The 17856-nt window shown below is 39.4% G+C and overlaps 1 protein-coding gene across 6 annotated transcripts in view; it reads right to left on the bottom strand.

Annotated features, from left to right (window-relative positions):
* LOC149170115 (uncharacterized) overlaps positions 1–17472 on the bottom strand; it is a 130283-nt gene extending 112811 nt beyond the window's left edge. For 3 of the 6 annotated variants that reach the window (XR_016259846.1, XM_089428896.1, XM_089428899.1), the window contains exon 1: positions 16662–17469. Coding sequence is in view for 5 of the 6 variants with exons in the window: in XM_089428896.1 (XP_089285022.1) it covers positions 16662–17061 (400 nt within the window). In the remaining variant the exon portion in view is untranslated. Of the gene's footprint in view, positions 1–16661 lie in introns of all 6 variants that reach the window. The other 3 variants (XM_089428900.1, XM_089428901.1, XM_089428897.1) reach the window with 3 other exon arrangements.
* Positions 17473–17856: the final 384 nt, after the last annotated feature.

Below are 17856 nucleotides of genomic sequence, written 5' to 3'. Positions count from 1 at the left end.
GTTGTCATAACCGCAGGCAGCCTTTCTTATCCTCGCACGTGTGGCTGTAGTTGCCCTAGAAACGGTCTCCTTAACTTCAGTTGTATACCCTTCTTCCTCGTTGTCCTTGGAGACCTTATAGACTTCCCTTTAACTTCCTTTCTCAGCTTATCTTCCTCACTGATTTCAGAGCTTGAATGAATGCATTATAAAGGAGTGGACAACCTCTATATATAGAGGATTGTCCCTCCATTTAGGCCGACTTGTCAACTAGTTTGTAGGCCGACTTGAGGACTATTCTTATGCTTCAGATTTCTACTTTTTAGGATGTCGTAGCTTGGAGGATGCTTGTGACTTTGCTCGGAGGTATTCTCTTGAACATAATACATATACAGACAAGGTATAACATACCCGTAAGGTCTTCAACTTATTCTTTTGACTATTCGACTCACCTATAGCACTTTAAATAGTGCTAGACCTATTTCAATGAGCAAGAAACACATTGACATATAGTATAAAAATAATATTTCTTTTCTTGAATAAATACAAATATCAAAAGTACATTTATGAAGACCGAACCTAGTTACATTTCCTTCAACACAAGTAACCCCATGCAATGCACCAAAGGAAGTGATATGGCATATTAGAGAATAAATGCTTCAAAAGTTTGAAAAATATAAAGAGAAGAAGGTTAGGGAAAAGGCAATAAAATAAGTTGTAATGAAGAGGCAACTTGCACTTATAAGAGCAAGTGTTGGTGTTGCTGGTGATTTTGAACTTCGGAACCATTCCTCCATCCCTTCCACCAACGTCCATGACCCCTTTTGTTATGTTCCTTCCCCTCTTGAGTTTTGAAGTCAACCTAAAATAAGAGGAACATTAAGAGCTAGTTCACACCTTCCTATAGTTCTTCTATGCTAGTGCCTCTCTCTCAACCAAGTCTAACTAGCTCTTGGAAGAAGCAATGCATAGAACTTGCTTTTGAATACATTGTCAGATAGTGGTATGATGCATTTATCCCCTTCAATGTCCCCCACTATGTTAAAATATGGCAACTCAAGGATGAATATCTCCTAAGAAGAAATCATATCTTTCAGTTCTGTTTGAACCACCTATAATAAAATTTCATTTCTGACAATTCTAATATGAATTTTCAAAAATAGTAAATCACATCTCAATTTGGAAGTGATTTTCCAAAAATAAAAAGTCATGTCTAAATAATCAAGGATGATCTCGACATATGCAATCCACTTTAAAATCAAATCAATCATGATTATACAAGTTAAGAATTAATATTTTTATCCTTACTTGTACTATTATTATTATTATTATTATACTATTATTTATAAAATAGTCTAAAGCCATTAACCTTTAATGGATTTATAAAAACGAATTCTTTCATGGAATAAGTAAATTAAATTAAGAATCTCTTACTTAGTAAATCGAACCATTCTTGTGGAATAAAATAGTAACTCCACACTTAAGAGAATGTAACTCTCCCTCACTAATTCAATGTATGGAAAAAGTGTAACTCCTCCTACTTAAATGCACTTGTAACTCCCTCATTCAATTCGATTTGTAACTCTCACCAAATATTCTCTCATGTTTAAGTGCAACTCTCTCTCCCTAATTTGAATTGTAATTCCTCAAGACAAGTGTACCTCTCTCTCTATTAGTAGGATGAGTTACACTTCTCAAATAACTCCTCCCTCATGGAATTCATTTCTCCTATTATTGGCTAAAGGAATGAATTCATTTTGTAACTCTTCTCATTTCTCATCTATTTAAGCAAGAGCAAGTGAGAGTTGAAAGTAGCATGTTCATTGTGAAGAAGGAGAGCTAGTGTTGAGTGTGTGCAAGAAAAATGTGAGAGCAAGTGAATGTTGAAATTTGGTACCGGAGGACAGGTGGTTCCCTTAGGCTTTGATCTTTGGCCTAAGGAAAAGTGTCCAAAAGAATTTAATTTTTCTCCTAAAGTAACTTTATAATTTTTATAAAGTTAAATCTAATTTAAAAGTGACTTTAAGTGATAAAGTTACTAAGTCTAATTTTAAAGTGACTTTTATAAAGTCAATGAAAAATTAGAAAGGAAAAGTGACTTTGGAAATAAATGACTAAGTGGGTCTTTATTAAAGTGGGGTGAATTAAAAAATAGAAAGTGAGATTTAAATGAGCATTTAATCTCAGCCATTGATCTAAATCTATTTCAGCCATTGGATTTAGGGATCACCCAAAAGTCATTTAGGGTTGGGTTAAGGGAGGAAAAGGAGGAAAAGATCATTCATTCTTTCATGAGCAGATTGGGAGAAGGAGAGCAAGAGAGCAAGGGAGATTTCTGGACAAGGAGGAGAAAGAGGCAGCAGTTTGGCACACATACCAAGGCAGCACTTCAGCAAATCCGTACAGCTCAAAGAACAAGCAGAAAAAGGCATATTTTTGTGAGCAAACAGGGAAAAATTGATTTTTAGGCACGAATATCGAGGAGGCGATTTTCTGCACAATTTTTCGAGGTCTGTCCGTACAAGTCCGTACGATCGTCGTACAGTCCGTACGTCCGTACGGTCCGTACAGCTCGTACAGCATTTTTCAGATTGTCTGTAAAGCTGAAAACAGATAAGTTTTGCTTGTTGGAAATTTCTGTTTTGCTGAAATTTATTTGCTGAAAATTTTCTCACTGTAAAAGGCATTTTTCCATAAATAAAGAAGAGCTCTCAAACTGGTTTTCCCCAAGAGTTGTAGGGGGTTTTTCCAGGGTCAAGTTGACCAAAAATCTCAGTGTTTAAATGTGTTTTAATGGCTGTTTATTACTGCTGTTTTTTTATTTCTGCAATTTCCAGCATTCTGTAAAATTTCCAGAATTTGTGTTTTCAGCAATATTTATTTTTCAGCTTGTTAAATGTATGGTTATGGGAAAGGGCATTTAACTACATGGGAGAAATAAGGTGAAACTGAAAACCGGGGTGGGAAAACAGAAATTTCTACATGGTATCAGAGCTTGAGTGCTGAAGGGCAGTTTGGGACAGCAAAAGAAAAAAATTACAGCTGCTGATTTTTCACTCAGAAAATTCCAGCAAGCTGATTTTTTATAAACAGCAGTTTTATCTTTACCACAGCAGTGCTATTTTTCAGTTTTAGGACAGCAGGATGTCATTGGGATTGAGGGTGGAGGATAGGTTGGATGGGCATACAAATTACAGCGTTTGGAAGGAGAGAATGCAGAGTATCTTTGAGGAGGCAGAAGTCTGGGATATCATGGTGCATACAGCACAGAACCCTGTTGTTGTTCCTACTGATGCTACTCAGTTGGCTGCTTATAATAAAAAGAACAACAAGGGTAAGAGGTTGATTCTAGACGGAATCAAAGACCATTGCATTCCTCATGTGAGAGGAAAGAGCAATGCCCATGAGATGTGGACAGCATTGTCCAATCTCTACCAGAGTACCAATGAGAACCGGAAGATGGTCCTGAAGGAGAAGCTGAAGAACATTAAGATGGGTAATGATAGTGCAGCTGGATATCTCACTAAGATTACCAATGTGAGAGATGAGTTGGCAGCGATTGGAGAGGCCATTCCACCCACTGAGTTGGTGCGGATTGTAGTGAATGGCCTCCCCCGTTCATGGTTGAACTTTGCTGATGGGGTTTGTGCACGTGAGACCCTTCCCACATGGGAGAGGTTTTGGGATGATTGCATTCAGACAGAGATCAGGAAAGGACAGCTTGGGGCAGCCAAGCCAGTTGAGCAGGATGAGGACGTAGCACTGGTGGCAGGAGGCAAGAAAGGCAAAGGGAAGAAGCAGGCTTCCACAAGCGGTGGTGGGGGCAAAGGCAAAGGTAAAGGTAAACAGGGGAACACACAGAAGGACTATTCCAAGGTGAAGTGTTGGAATTGTCAGAAGATGGGACACTATGCAGTTGTGTGTCCGGAGAAGAAGAAGAAGAAGGGGAAGAACCAGGACGTGGCAGCTTCAGCAGAGATTGAGGACTTTGCAGGTCGTTTTGACCGGGAGTTTGCGTTCACTACGTGTGAGTCCTCTAGTGCAGGATCACCTGCCACACAGGTTCAGAGGGAGCAGGCTTTTCCCTCGATTAGCGGAGCATCTTCAGGTATCTGGTTTGTGGACAGTGGGGCTTCACGTCACATGACAGGAGTCCGTGAGTACTTCTCAGAGCTTTCAGAGAGTGGCACTGATATAGAGGTAGTACTCAGTGATGACAGAGTTGTTAGAGCAGTAGGGGTGGGGACATTGACATTTCAGAGGGAGTTCAAACCTCCCTTGAAAGTGTCAGATGTTCTTTATGTGCCAGAGTTGAGGAAGAACCTCATATCCGTCTCAGCTTTAGAGGACAGAGGATATGAGGTACTGTTCAGGGGAGGACAGGTGTTGATGTATCCCAGGGGCACTCCAGCTGATTCAGCTAGAGTGATAGGTGTACGCCATGCAAAGGTGTACAAGTTTGCATTCCAGCCCCTTTTGGCATTGAGCAGTAGTACCGACAGCAGAGCTAGCAGTTCTGAGCTGTGTGAGATTTGGCACCGCAGGATGGGACACATGTATCATGGAGCCTTGAGGACATTGCGGGAGATCACTACAGGTGTGCCAGATTTCAGTACTGATCACTTTGATACATGCAGAGGTTGTGCGATGGGCAAGTTTGCCAAATCCCCTTTTCCCAGCAGTGACAGCAGAGCAGCTGGGATACTTGATTTGATTCATTCCGATGTGAGCGGTCGGATGTCTCATGTTTCCTTGAGTGGATATGAGTACTATGTTTTATTCATTGATGATCACTCCAGGAGGACCTGGATTTATTTCTTGAAGACCAAGAGTGAGGTCTTCAAGCGGTTTCAGGAGTTTAGAGCTCTTGTGGAGACACAAACAGGTCGGAAGATCAAGTCCCTGAGGTCGGACAATGGAGGAGAGTACACCCTTGGAGAGTTTGTTGATTATTGTGCGGAGGCAGGCATTAGGAGGGAGTTCACTGTTCCCTACAACCCCCAGCAGAACGGGGTTGCGGAGAGGAAGAACAGATCCATCATAGGGGCTGCCAAAGCTATGTTACATGATCAGGGGTTGCCATTGTTCTTGTGGGCAGAGGCCTACAACACAGCTGTTTACTTGCAGAACAGGAGTCCGCATCGTGCCTTGGGGCACATGACTCCGGAGGAGGCTTTCTCTGGGAAGAAGCCTGATCTTGGTCATCTTCATATCTTTGGATGCATTGCATACTCCTATATACCCAAGGAGAAGAGGACCAAACTAGAGCCCACCGCAGAGAAGGGTATCTTTGTGGGCTACAGTGAGACCTCAAAGGCCTTTCGGATTTACATTCCTGCACAGAGGAGAGTTGTTGTCAGACGGGATGTGAAGTTCGAGGAGGACAGGGCCTTTAGGAGGTCACGGGAGTTAGAGTATCTGGATCAGCCAGACCCTCAGCAGCAGTTGAGTCAGTCGCAGGGATCCAGTGGGCAGGGACCAGGAGGATCCGGAGGTACATCTATGAGGATGTCAGGTCCATCAGTGAGCAGTGGCTCGCCGAGCCAGAGGGGTGGTGCTCCGGGCAGCATGCAGAGTAGTTCACAGATCAGTTCACTAGGGAGTCCACTGATGGACAGTTCACACGGTACCTCAGCTTCTACAGGTTCAGGTGCAGGCAGGAGGATAGCAGACAGACAGTCAGGAGTTCAGGCTACTGATGGTGATGAGGAGGAGGAGTTTCATTCTCCTATGGGAGAAGCATGCTCAGGGAAGAGGAAGCCCAAGTGGCTTCAGGACACCTTGAGAGATGCCACATCTGTTGCTGAGCCGAAGAGGCCGGTCAAAGAGAGTAGACCACCTGAGAGGTTTTGTAGCTATATGGCGATGGTTACCAGCATCCTTGACTCTGAGCCTTCTAGCTATGAGAAGGCAGCTAGCCAGCAGGTCTGGAGAGAGGCCATGCAGGAGGAGTATTCTTCTATCATGAAGAATGATGTTTGGGAGGTGGTGCCGAGGCCTGAGGGCAAATCCGTGGTTACTTCCAGATGGCTTTACAAGGTAAAGCATGCTGCAGATGGCAGCATTGAGAAATTCAAAGCGAGGTTTGTGGCTAGAGGGTTCTCCCAGGTAGAAGGAGTTGATTATGAGGAGACCTTCGCTCCCGTGGCTCGATATACTTCGATCCGCTCCATTATATCGATAGCAGCAGAGATGGGTTGGAAGATCCACCAGATGGATGTGAAGACCGCATTTCTCAATGGCTTCATACAGAGGAGGTGTACATTGAGCAGCCACAGGGCTTTGAGGTGCATGGGAAGGAGTCCCATGTGTGCAGATTGAAGAAGGCCCTTTATGGCCTGAAGCAAGCTCCCAGAGCTTGGTACTCCAGGATAGATACATACTTGCAGGGGATGGGTTTCACAAAGAGTGAGGCAGATCCGAACCTTTACTTTATTGTGATTGGTGAGGAGCCTCTCATTCTGGTGCTGTATGTGGATGACTTGGTCATTACAGGTGCAGAGAGACTCATAGAGCACTGCAAGAGAGATCTTGCGGCGGAGTTTGAGATGAAGGACATCGGCTTGATGCATTACTTTTTGGGTTTGGAGGTGTGGCAGGAGGAGGGGCATTTCTTCCTGGGCAGGGGAAGTATATTGTGGACATCCTTAGCAGATTCCACATGGAGGATTGTAGACCCATGTCGACACCGATGATCACCAACTGGAAGAAGCTTCATGCTTCAGATTCCGAGTTGGTGGATCCCACATTGTACAGGCAGCTGATTGGTTCCTTGATGTATTTGGTCAACACTAGACCAGATATCTGTTTTGCAGTCAACACGATGAGTCAGTTTATGTGTGAGCCTATGAAGGTTCACTGGGCGGCTGCAAAACACATTTTGCGGTACTTGCAAGGGACAGTGGATTATGGTCTGGACTACAGGCAGGGAGATGGAGTGAGATTGGCAGGATACACTGATTCTGATTGGGCAGGTTGTGCTTCTGATAGGAAGAGCACTTCAGGGTGCTGTTTTGGGTTGGGTTCAGCAGTAGTGTCATGGTTCAGCCGGAAGCAGCAGTCAGTAGCACTGAGTTCAGCAGAAGCAGAGTATATGGCAGCCAGTCTAGCTAGTTGTGAGGCCATCTGGCTTCGCAAGATGTTGTTTGGCTTATTTGGTCAGCCGTTGAGACCTTCAGTGATTTACTGTGATAATCAGAGTTACATTAAACTCACGGAGAATCCAGTATTTCATGACAGGTCAAAGCATATCGGGATCAGATATCATTTCATCAGAGACTATGTTCAGAAGGGAGCTGTGAAGCTTGAGTATATTTCCACTGATGAGCAGGTTGCAGATATTTTTACCAAAGCCTTACCACGGGGCAAGCATGTCTACTTCAGAGACAAGATGGGTGTGGTGAGGAACACCTTCCTCGGTAAGAGGGAGTGTTGAAATTTGGTACCAGAGGACAGGTGGTTCCCTTAGGCTTTGATCTTTGGCCTAGGGAAAAGTGTCCAAAAGAATTTAATTTTTCTCCTAAAGTAATTTTATAATTTTTATAAAGTTAAATCTAATTTAAAAGTGACTTTAAGTGATAAAGTTACTAAGTCTAATTTTAAAGTGACTTTTATAAAGTCAATGAAAAATTAGAAAGGAAAAGTGACTTTGGAAATAAATGACTAAGTGGGTCTTTATTAAAGTGAGGTGAATTAAAAAATAGAAAGTGAGATTTAAATGAGCATTTAATCTCAGCCATTGATCTAAATCTATTTCAGCTATTGGATTTAGGATCACCCAAAAGTCATTTAGGGTTGGGTTAAGGGAGGAAAAGGAGGAAAAGATCATTCATTCTTTCATGAGCAGATTGGGAGAAGGAGAGCAAGAGAGCAAGGGAGATTTCTGGACAAGGAGGAGAAAGAGGCAGCAGTTTGGCACACATACCAAGGCAGCACTTCAGCAAATCCGTACAGCGCAAAGAACAAGCAGAAAAAGGTAGATTTTTGTGAGCAAACAGGGAAAAATTGATTTTCAGGCACGAATATCGAGGAGGCGATTTTCTGTTTTGCTGAAATTTATTTGCTGAAAATTTTCTCACTGTAAAAGGCATTTTTCCAGAAATAAAGAAGAGCTCTCAAACTGGTTTTCCCCAAGAGTTGTAGGGGGTTTTTCCAGGGTCAAGTTGACCAAAAATCTCAGTGTTTAAATGTGTTTTAATGGTTGTTTAGTACTGCTGTTTTTTTATTTCTGCAATTTCCAGCATTCTGTAAAATTTCCAGAATTTGTGTTTTCAGCAATATTTATTTTTCAGCTTGTTAAATGTATGGTTATGGGAAAGGGCATTTAACTACATGGGAGAAATAAGGTGAAACTGAAAACCGGGGTGGGAAAACAGAAATTTCTACAGTGAAGAGTAAGAGCAAGGGAAGAGTTGGAGCACGTGTGAAGAACAAGATCTGATCAAGAGAAGGAGAAGATCTTCAAGCAAAGAGCAAGAGCACTTCAGCTGCAAGTTGATCAGGTATTGGTGACTTTATTCATTCTTATTCTCTCTCTCTGTACTTTGTTGAACAATTGAAGAAATCTAATAGAAAAAGAATCATTTATGTTTTCCCCTTGTGGGTTTTGCCCTGGTCATTGGACCTAACTCTCAGTGTCTCATATTTATGCTTGGCTATTTTCATATGATTCTTAAGTTTATGTTCTATCTATAATTGTTGATCTAAAAAGTTGTGAAGAATAAATCTTCATTCTAAGTAATTGTAACAGCATAGAACATTCAGTTTTCTGCAAAGTACATTTAGTTTCATTCAGTTTTTTGCAAAGTACATTCAATTTTCTGCAAGCACATTCAGTTTTTTGCATAAAACATTCAAATCTCTGCCTAAAACTTCCAGATTTTAATATGGTATCATAGTCTTGGTGAAGACAAATCCAAAGAGACCAGAGATCACCTAAAGAGACCCCACTTGCTACCAAAGTTTTCCAATTAAGATGACTTTGTCCTATTTCAAGATAGAGGAAAAGTTGAATGATGCTTCAAACTTTGGTCCATGGAAAGCAAGGATAGATATCACTCTTGAAGAACACGAAGTTCTAGAGTATGTTGAAGACACAATAGTTGATCCACCAGAGAATTCAAGTGATGTTGTCAAATCCAAACATAAAAAGGGTGAAATCAAAACTAGAAAAAATATTCTTGATTCTCTTAGTGATCATCTCATTAGTTATGGTTTTGGTTTGAAGAAAGCTAAAGAAATGTATGGCAAACTAATTGGCATGTTTGCAATTAGTAACTTGAACTAGATTATTGCCTTGAACAATCAGCTGAAGGACATCAAGATGAACAGAGGAGAGAAAGTGCAAGCATACTTTCTGAAAATGACCAAAATCATGAATCAACTATCAACAGTTGGTAAAGTTGTACCCGACAAATAAATAGTGTTGATTACACTTGGAGACTTTCCTTCTGTTTGGGAGACTTTTATCACCACCATTAGCAATATCAACACTATTCCCACATTTTATGAGCTCCTGGGAAAGTGTTTCCAAGAGAAGGCCAGAATGATCTCTAGAGGGAGAATTTCACATCATGGAGAAGGAGAACCTACTGCATTTTCAGCCTATGAAAAGAGAAAGAAAGGTAATAAAAAGAAATATGCTTTCAAATCAAATAAAGGGAATTTAGACATGTCAAAATTTAGATGCTTTAACTGTCAAAAGTATGGTCACTTTGCTCGTGATTGTTATGGTAAAATGTAAGTCCATGCATACTCCTACGGAAATGAACTTTAAGAAATTAATAAATTATGTGGCAAGGTTACAGGACCTAATGTGGCAAATCCGACAAAGTATAGATAGCACATTGGTGCTTTGGTGTTTTTGGTAAACACTAGGCCTGACATATGCTTTGTTGTAAACACTTTAAGTCAATATATGATTGATCTCTTTCATGCCCACTGAATTGTTGAAAAACATGTACTCAAATACTTACATGGAACTATCAATCTAGGATTGAAATACACTGCTAAAAATGTAGGACTTCATGGAGATACTGATGTTGATTGGGCCGGTAACTCTGTTGATAGAAAGAACACTTCTAGATGCTACTTTAGCTTGGGATTTGCCATGATCTCTTGGATGAGAAGAAAGCAGAAGTTTGTTGCACTGAGTACAACTAAAGTTGAGTACATCGTTGCTAGCATGGCTAGCTATGAGGTAGTTTGGCTGAGGAAGCTTTTTGGGGAGCTATTTGAGCAAGTTCTAGACACAACAATTATATATTGTAACAATAAGAGTAAGATTTGTCTTGCAGAAAATCTTGTGTTTCATGACAAGTCCAAGCATATTGAGATCAAGTATCACTATATCCGAGATATGGTGCAAAGAGGAGTAGTGAGGCTCCATCACATCTCCACTGATGATCAGATAGCTAACATTCTTACCAAGCCTTTATCGAAAGGATAGTTCTTGGTTTTTAGAGAGCAGCGTAGACTTATGGACATGACCCTTCCAGGAAGCGATCACATCTGATTGAGAACACTGAGTTGCCTTCCCCCCCTGTCAGAGCTCGTGGGATTAGGGAATGATGTTGGAAAGCTCCTAAGGATGACGGACCTCTTGTGTAATGTGTGCCAAAAGAGTAGGCCTCAATATGCATCCAACCCACAGTCTGAGACGTGGGAAGAGCCACCTATTTGGCCAATGGCTGTAGTGAGACTTATCTGTGTGACTTGTCTAGGATGCAAGTGTTCCACCACTTGCACAAAACATTTTTGTGTTTGATTCTTATCTGTGTGACTTTGTTTAAGTCTTGTTTATGTGAGGCATATGTTCTATCACTTAATTTTTTGAGATGAAAATTGGTTTTGTAATCCTTGTTTATGTGAAATGTGATGATTCTTTCCTTTCCAAATTTGTGTCAAGTGGATGATTCTTCTTTAGATTGTGACTTCATTGTTACAAATGTTACGGAGCAAAGTTGAACTAAGATAAATGAAATAGATTAGAGGAAGTAAGGATCTTTGATGCAGAAAGAAATTCCTCTCTAACTGAGAGGGAGTGTTAAAATTTGGCAACTCAGGGATGAATTTCTCCTAAGAATAAATCATATCTTTCAGTTTTGTTTGAACCACCTATGATAAAATTTTATTTCTAACCATTTTAATATGACTTTCCAAAAATAGTAAGTCACATCACAATTTGGGAGTGACTTTCCAAAAATAGAAAGTTGTGTCTAAATGATCAAGGATGATCTCGACATATGGAATCCACTTTAAAATTAAATCAATCGTGATTATACAAGTTAAAAATTAATATTTTTATCCTTACTAGTATTATTATTATTATTATTATATTATTATTTATAAAATAGTCTAAAGTTATTCACCTTTAATGGATTAATAAAAACGAATTCTCTCATGGAATAAGTAAATTAAATTGATAATCTCCTAGTTGGAAAATCAAACCTTTCTTGCAATAAAATAGTAACTCCCTCACTAATTCAATGTATGGCAAAAGTGTAACTCCTCATTAAATGCACTTGTAACTCTCTCATTCAATTCAATTTGTAACTCTCACCAAATATTCTCTCATGTCTAAGTGTAACTCTCTCTCTCCCTAATTCGAATTGTAACTCCTCAAGACAAGTGTACCTCTCTATTCTTGGGATGAGTTACACTTCTCCTTAAGTAACTCCTCCCTCATGGAATTCAATTCTCCTATTATTGGCTCAAAGAATGAATTCATTTTGTAACTCCTCTCTTTTCTCATCTATTTAAGCAAGAGCAAGTGAGAATTGAGAGTAGCATGTTCATTGTGAAGAAGGAGAGCTAGTGTTGAGTGTGTACAAGAGAAGTGTGAGAGCAAGTGAAGAATAAGAGCAAGGTAAGAACTAAAGCAAGTGTGAAAGACAAGATCTGATCAAGAGAAGGAGGAGATCTTCAAGCAAAGAGCAAGAGCACTTCAGCTGCAAGTTGATCAGCCATTGGTGACTTTATTCATTCTCATTCTCTCTCTGTGTACTTTACTAAACAATTGAATAAATCTAAATAAAGAAGAATAATTTGGGTTTTCCCCTTGTGGGTTTTGCCCTTTCATTGGACCTAACTCTCAGTATCTCATACTTGTGCTTAGTTGTCTTCATATGATCCTTAAGTTTATGTTCTATCTACAATTGTTGATCTGAAAAGTTGTGAAGAAGAAATTTGCATTCTAAGTACTTGTAACAGCGGACAACATTCAATTTTTTGCAAAGTACATTCAGTGTTTTGCAAAGTACATTCAATTTTCTGCAACGTACATTCAACTTTCTGCAAAGTACGTTTAGCTTTCTGCAAAGTACATTCAACTCCATTTAGTTTTCTACAAAGTACATTTAATTTTCTGCACGTACATCAATTTTCTACATAGACTTTTAAGAATCTGCAAAGAATTTTTAAGTTTCTGCATAGAACTCTCATATTTTAGCACACTCCCCTTATTTCTAAGCTATGTGGGACTCTATTATTACTGCAAAAAGGGCTTCAAAGGCCCCAGTATGCATGACTTGAGGGGATCTCTTTTGCAAAAGAGAGATGATTATTTGGAGTTAAAGAGTCATGAGCCAACACAAGTTGTTCCATCATGTCAGATGGATGGAGTGATGGAGAGAACCATACTATCCTAAATCTCCTTGTCTCTTACACTCAAAAAACCATGTTTTTGAAATCAATTGATGCATCTGGTAGAATAAAAGATGTAAACATGTTATTTGAGCTTTTAGATGAGATGGTTAGGATAGTGAGGGGGGGAAACGTTGTGCAGGTCATCATAGATAATGCCTCACACCTTGTTCATGCTAGAAAGATGCTAGAGTCCTAATATAGGACCATATTTTCGATCCCATGCGTTGCACATTGTATAAACCTCATACTTAAGGACCTAGGTGGAGTGAATTGGATAAAGAATGATGTAGAGCATGCCAAGTATATCACAAAATACATCTACAACCACTCATAGGTATTGAACCTAATGATAAAAAACACCAAGGACAAGGAGCTTGTTAGGTTTGCCATCACAAGATTTGCCACTCACTTCCCCATGTTGAAATCTCTCATTTCCCATGGGTTACATCTACGAGGCTATGGATCAAGCAAAGGAGCACATACAAGCAGCCTAAAAGAATTAAGTAGGTAAGTATGGGCCTATTTGGGAGATTATTGATAACAAGTGGAATAATCGTGGAATAATCGACACCATTTCCCTATATATGCAGTTGGATATTTCTTGAAACCAAGGTATCATTACAAAGCTCAATTAGGAGAAGACTGGACTAAGGAGGTCAAAGATGGGTCGTATGAGTGCTTGGAGCACATGGTCCCTGATGTGTCCTAGCAACTAGAAATACATCAATAGACCAATGCTTTCATTGGCCCCATAGGTACCTTTAAAGTTAAATTGTTTTTTTCCACGGAAATATCTAGGTATATCTATCTGAAGGGATCACATCCTATCAACTTATTAGGGGAGCCTAACCCCGAGGGTGTCGAGGAGAATTGACCATGTGACCTCCCATTAGCGAGGTGCTTTGGCAATAAAAACTCAACCAATTGAGCTAAACCTCGAGGCTTTAAAGTTAAATTATCTAAAAGTCAAACTATAAATATTTGTTGAATACTGAACTAACTTTAGTCTTTGTCATAACACATTGGTGGTGTTGAAGAAAGTGTAACTAGGTTCGACCTTCATAAATGTACTTTTGATATTTGTATTTATTCAATAAAAGAAATATTATTTTGTTATATTTATCAATGAGTTTCTTGCTCATTGAAGTAGGTCTAGCACATGATAAAGTGTTATAGGTAAGTCAAAGATTCAAAAGAAAGTTTGAAGACCTTTAGGGGCATGTACACCATGTACATATTTGTATAAGAGTCAAAGAATATCCCTCCAAGCAAAGACAAGTCCTCTCCATGCAACGACATCATCAAAGGAGCAAAAATGATGAAGGAAACTCAAGTTGGCCTACAGTCATCATGTCGGCCTAAAGGAGGGACAGTCCTCTATATATAGAGGTTGTCCACTCCCTAAAATGACAAGCAATCCACCTCTGAAATCAGCGAGCAAGGAAAACCGAGAAAAGGATGAAAAAGGACGAGTATAAGGAACCTCTAGTGCAGCAGAGGAGAAGTCATCACCGAAGGTTGGAGGATTGTTTCTAGGGTAAAACACAGTCACACGTGCGAAAAAGGAGGCATCTCTGCGGTCATAACAGCAGCAACGTAACAGCCTCATACTTCTCATTGTTTGGGCTTAAAACTTAGGCCTATAAGGCCTCCCACTAGAGCAAAGAAGAGACTCTCTCAATCGAAGAAGAAAAGAACCAAATACTCAAGGAAACCTCCCACACGTGCGAGAATTTAGGGCTGCAAGACAGTCATATCAAGTCTACAACTACACCTTGAAGAAGGAGCTCGGTTGGTCAAGAGGAAGGAAGAGATCATCACAAGTAAAGGGTCTCACTAAAGATCAAGGATAAGTATCTCGTTTAAAGCAAGCGCAACAAGGACTATCAACAGTTGTAAGAAGAACGAAGTGTCTAAAGGAGGAGGACAAAGTGTCGGGGAACAAAGTGCCGAAAGAAGGAGGACGAAGTGCCGGGGAACGAAGTGCAGAAAGGAGGAAGGACTTGACTTGTGCTTAGAGGATATTCTTGTCAAGGGTCTAGGGTTTGGCATTGATCAATAAGAAGCTTCAATAAGAGAAACTTATAAAAGGGTTTTCCTCTCTAAGAGAGAAAGGTTTTGCCCTGACAGAGAGACGACATCTTGTGCTATTGTTCTCATGTGGGAGTCACTTGGCAGCCAATGTCCTCCATTGCAAACTTTGCAATTAGAGTCCTCAATCGAACTTGCAATGCTTCTAGATGTGAGCACAATTGGTCAATTTTTAGCGCATTCACACAAAGAAGAGAAATAATTTGGAACAAAAATGATTGAATGATCTTGTCTTCATGCAATAGAACCTCTGACTAAGATATCACTAATTGCATAACGAAAGGCCTAATACAAATCCCATTGTGTTCGATGATATTGATCCAACTTCAAAATGGGTAGAAGAGACTCAACCACCAGAGTTTAATCTTGATTTTGATATTGATGCCATGAAGTTTGAGGAGGTTGATCCCAATGCAGATCCAGTAGTCAAACCAAGAGCTAAAGGAAGCAAAGCACCAAGCATGGCACATGTAAGCACTAGTTGTGCACCTCAGCCAACTTGTGCTTCCACTAAACCTCCCATTGATAATCCCATTTCTAGTAGTGGAAATGAATCTGATGAGTAATCATGTTGATCATTGACTTGTAATAGGCCAGTGGCCCAATCTTGTACAATGGTTTTTGGACTCTAGAGGCCATTTAGAGGCTCTTTAGTTATGTGTTTTGTTGCGGATATGCATTGCACTCAGTGCCATTTTGTATATATTCACCTTTACATGGTATATATATGAGCAAACTTTGCATATTATGTCTCTAATGGTTTAGAATCATGGTTTGGAACCTTGAAAAAAATCATTAAAAATTCACTATTTTACTGGTTTTTTTCGACCAGTTCATTGAATCCAATTCGATCCAGTTACAGTTAAAAACCGTGTTTGATAGGTGGCCAGTTCAAAGATCAGTTCTGAATTTTAAAACTATGGAATAAACACATATATACTATATATGCAATTTTAGAATTTGAACCCTGCGCTTTACTGGTCCAAAATCGAAGGAAAAGAAGAAAACGACGAAATATGCCAGGACAATATGGCAGCTTACAAAATCCACTTCTCGTTATCTTTATAATGATTTGATGATGTTTTTCTCACCATGATAAGACATTTCAGATCGAAATCCATTTAACTGCTAAAATCTTGAATTGGATTTCATTCAATATGTAATTGGTTAATATTGAATGTTTACATATATTTAAATTATATGAATATAAATGAACATATCAATGATGGTCATATTCTAGGGCATAAAGTTGTCGCTCTTCTTTCGCTTTGCCTTTCTAAAGCACCTGATAAAGCTGTGGAGGCTAAATCACAGACCCATGTGCGGTACAGCTTCACACTTTATGGAGCAGCACAGGCACTTAAATCTCCTATAAAGCTACACTTATATAGTTTTGGGCATATGCCCATATATATTCAAAAATATGAGAAGGGACCAAACTTTGCAACAAATTCTCAGTTCGATGAAAATAATTTCATGTGTCAAGGTAATTCGCTATGAAGCTAAATGGTTTTGGGCATATACCCATATAATCAAAAATATGAGAAGCAACCATATTTTGCAATAATTTGGCAGTTCAATGCAAATAATTTCATCGTATAGAAGTAACATATAAGACCAACATTCCATGATCCTTATGTATGTTAATGGGGATAATTCACAGAGGTGGTGGCCCTCCTAACATAATCATTGTTTAGCTGCAGAATAAATATGTCTACTCGCTCGACATCCCTTTCTACATGCAAGGTGTTTAGTGGATGTGTATGCATAATAAGCAATGAAATACAACATGTTTAATGTCTAATTTCTAGCCACTTTAAAATCTCTCACCTCTCTATGTGATCCTCTCTTCTCTATGTGACCAAGGAGACCATATGATAATTTGAAACCCAAATACAAACAAAATTTTCCTCCAAACAAAAGGAAAATTTTATAAAATTGCCAACCTTCGTGACGGAGCTCCTTCCTCTGGACATAAAGCTGAACCAGATCTTTATCTAGAGCACGCAAAACCTCAGCCCTGGAGGCCGTTCTCAGAATGAGAGCGGACTCATAATTTATAAGATTATGCAGCCTCTGCTCCACCAAGTGCTTCTGCCTTTCGATTTCGAGGTTTTTTTCAATGCTACTATCCTTCAATCTGAGTTCAAGCCCCTTCAATAGCTCCTCGTAAGCTTTGATTTCTTTGCTCAAGGCTTCAATCTTGACCTCTTCGGCCTTAATCTCGGCGTTAATTTTCTCGTTCTCTGCGTGAACGCTCTGAATTTCTGCTTCGACCCTGGCAATGTGCTTCTGCGGAAATGGATCCCGGGCCATCGACATTGACGTGACCGAAACTATAGCCATTTCTCCCCAAAGTTGCTGTTCCTTCCCCTCCTCCTCCCTACCATTTAGCTGCAAATTTCTTCAGTCCATTTTTATCCTCTTCCTCTCCCCATTTCGGGACTTTCAGATGTCAACAATTTCAGCTTGAAATGATGATGTGGAAACTGGTAAGACTTCGTTTCGATGCCTTTGCAGATTCATACCTGGCAAACCCAAATTTATACTAGTGTTGGGATTGTAGAAGGGCATCCACAAAATGGAATGTGTAGCGATTGATAAAACTAATTAGGTGATAGGAAATGTAGTGCTGGCTCACGGAAGCAATGCCATAGATATTTCGGGCTTCATTTTCCTTCATGAATGGGTCGTGTCTTTATTGGGACAAATTCATAGTAAACACTGAAAGTTTAGTTCCATCCAGAAGCGGTTTTGATTTGATTGTGACGAGCGGTTTTGTTTAGATCGCGACAACTTTATAAACAACAACAAAAACATTTAAAGTAGATATTTTGCGGAGTATTTCATGTATATTTATATTTGTGTTTAAAAATATTTATTATTAAATTAAACATATCTAACATTTGTGTCTTTTGAAATCATTTTAGAATATACAATTTAGGTTTTTCAATTTTATTTTTAAATCGTTTCATTAGATTGAAGTAATATTTTAACTTGTTATTTTCGTTAAGTACTAAAGTTTTTGAGTTATAACATATGTTCTGAAATTATTTTATCAAATTGAAATAATATTTTATTTTTTTATTTATATAATATTTTAATTTGTTATTTTGGTTAAGTATTAAAGGTGTTGAGTTA

This window comes from Pinus tabuliformis, chromosome 4_2 (genome assembly GCF_031772625.1).
Source record: "Pinus tabuliformis cultivar Carrire ecotype Pingquan chromosome 4_2, CPIR1, whole genome shotgun sequence".
NCBI classification, from domain to species: Eukaryota; Viridiplantae; Streptophyta; class Pinopsida; order Pinales; family Pinaceae; genus Pinus; species Pinus tabuliformis.
This window is presented reverse-complemented; position numbering and strand designations above follow the sequence as displayed.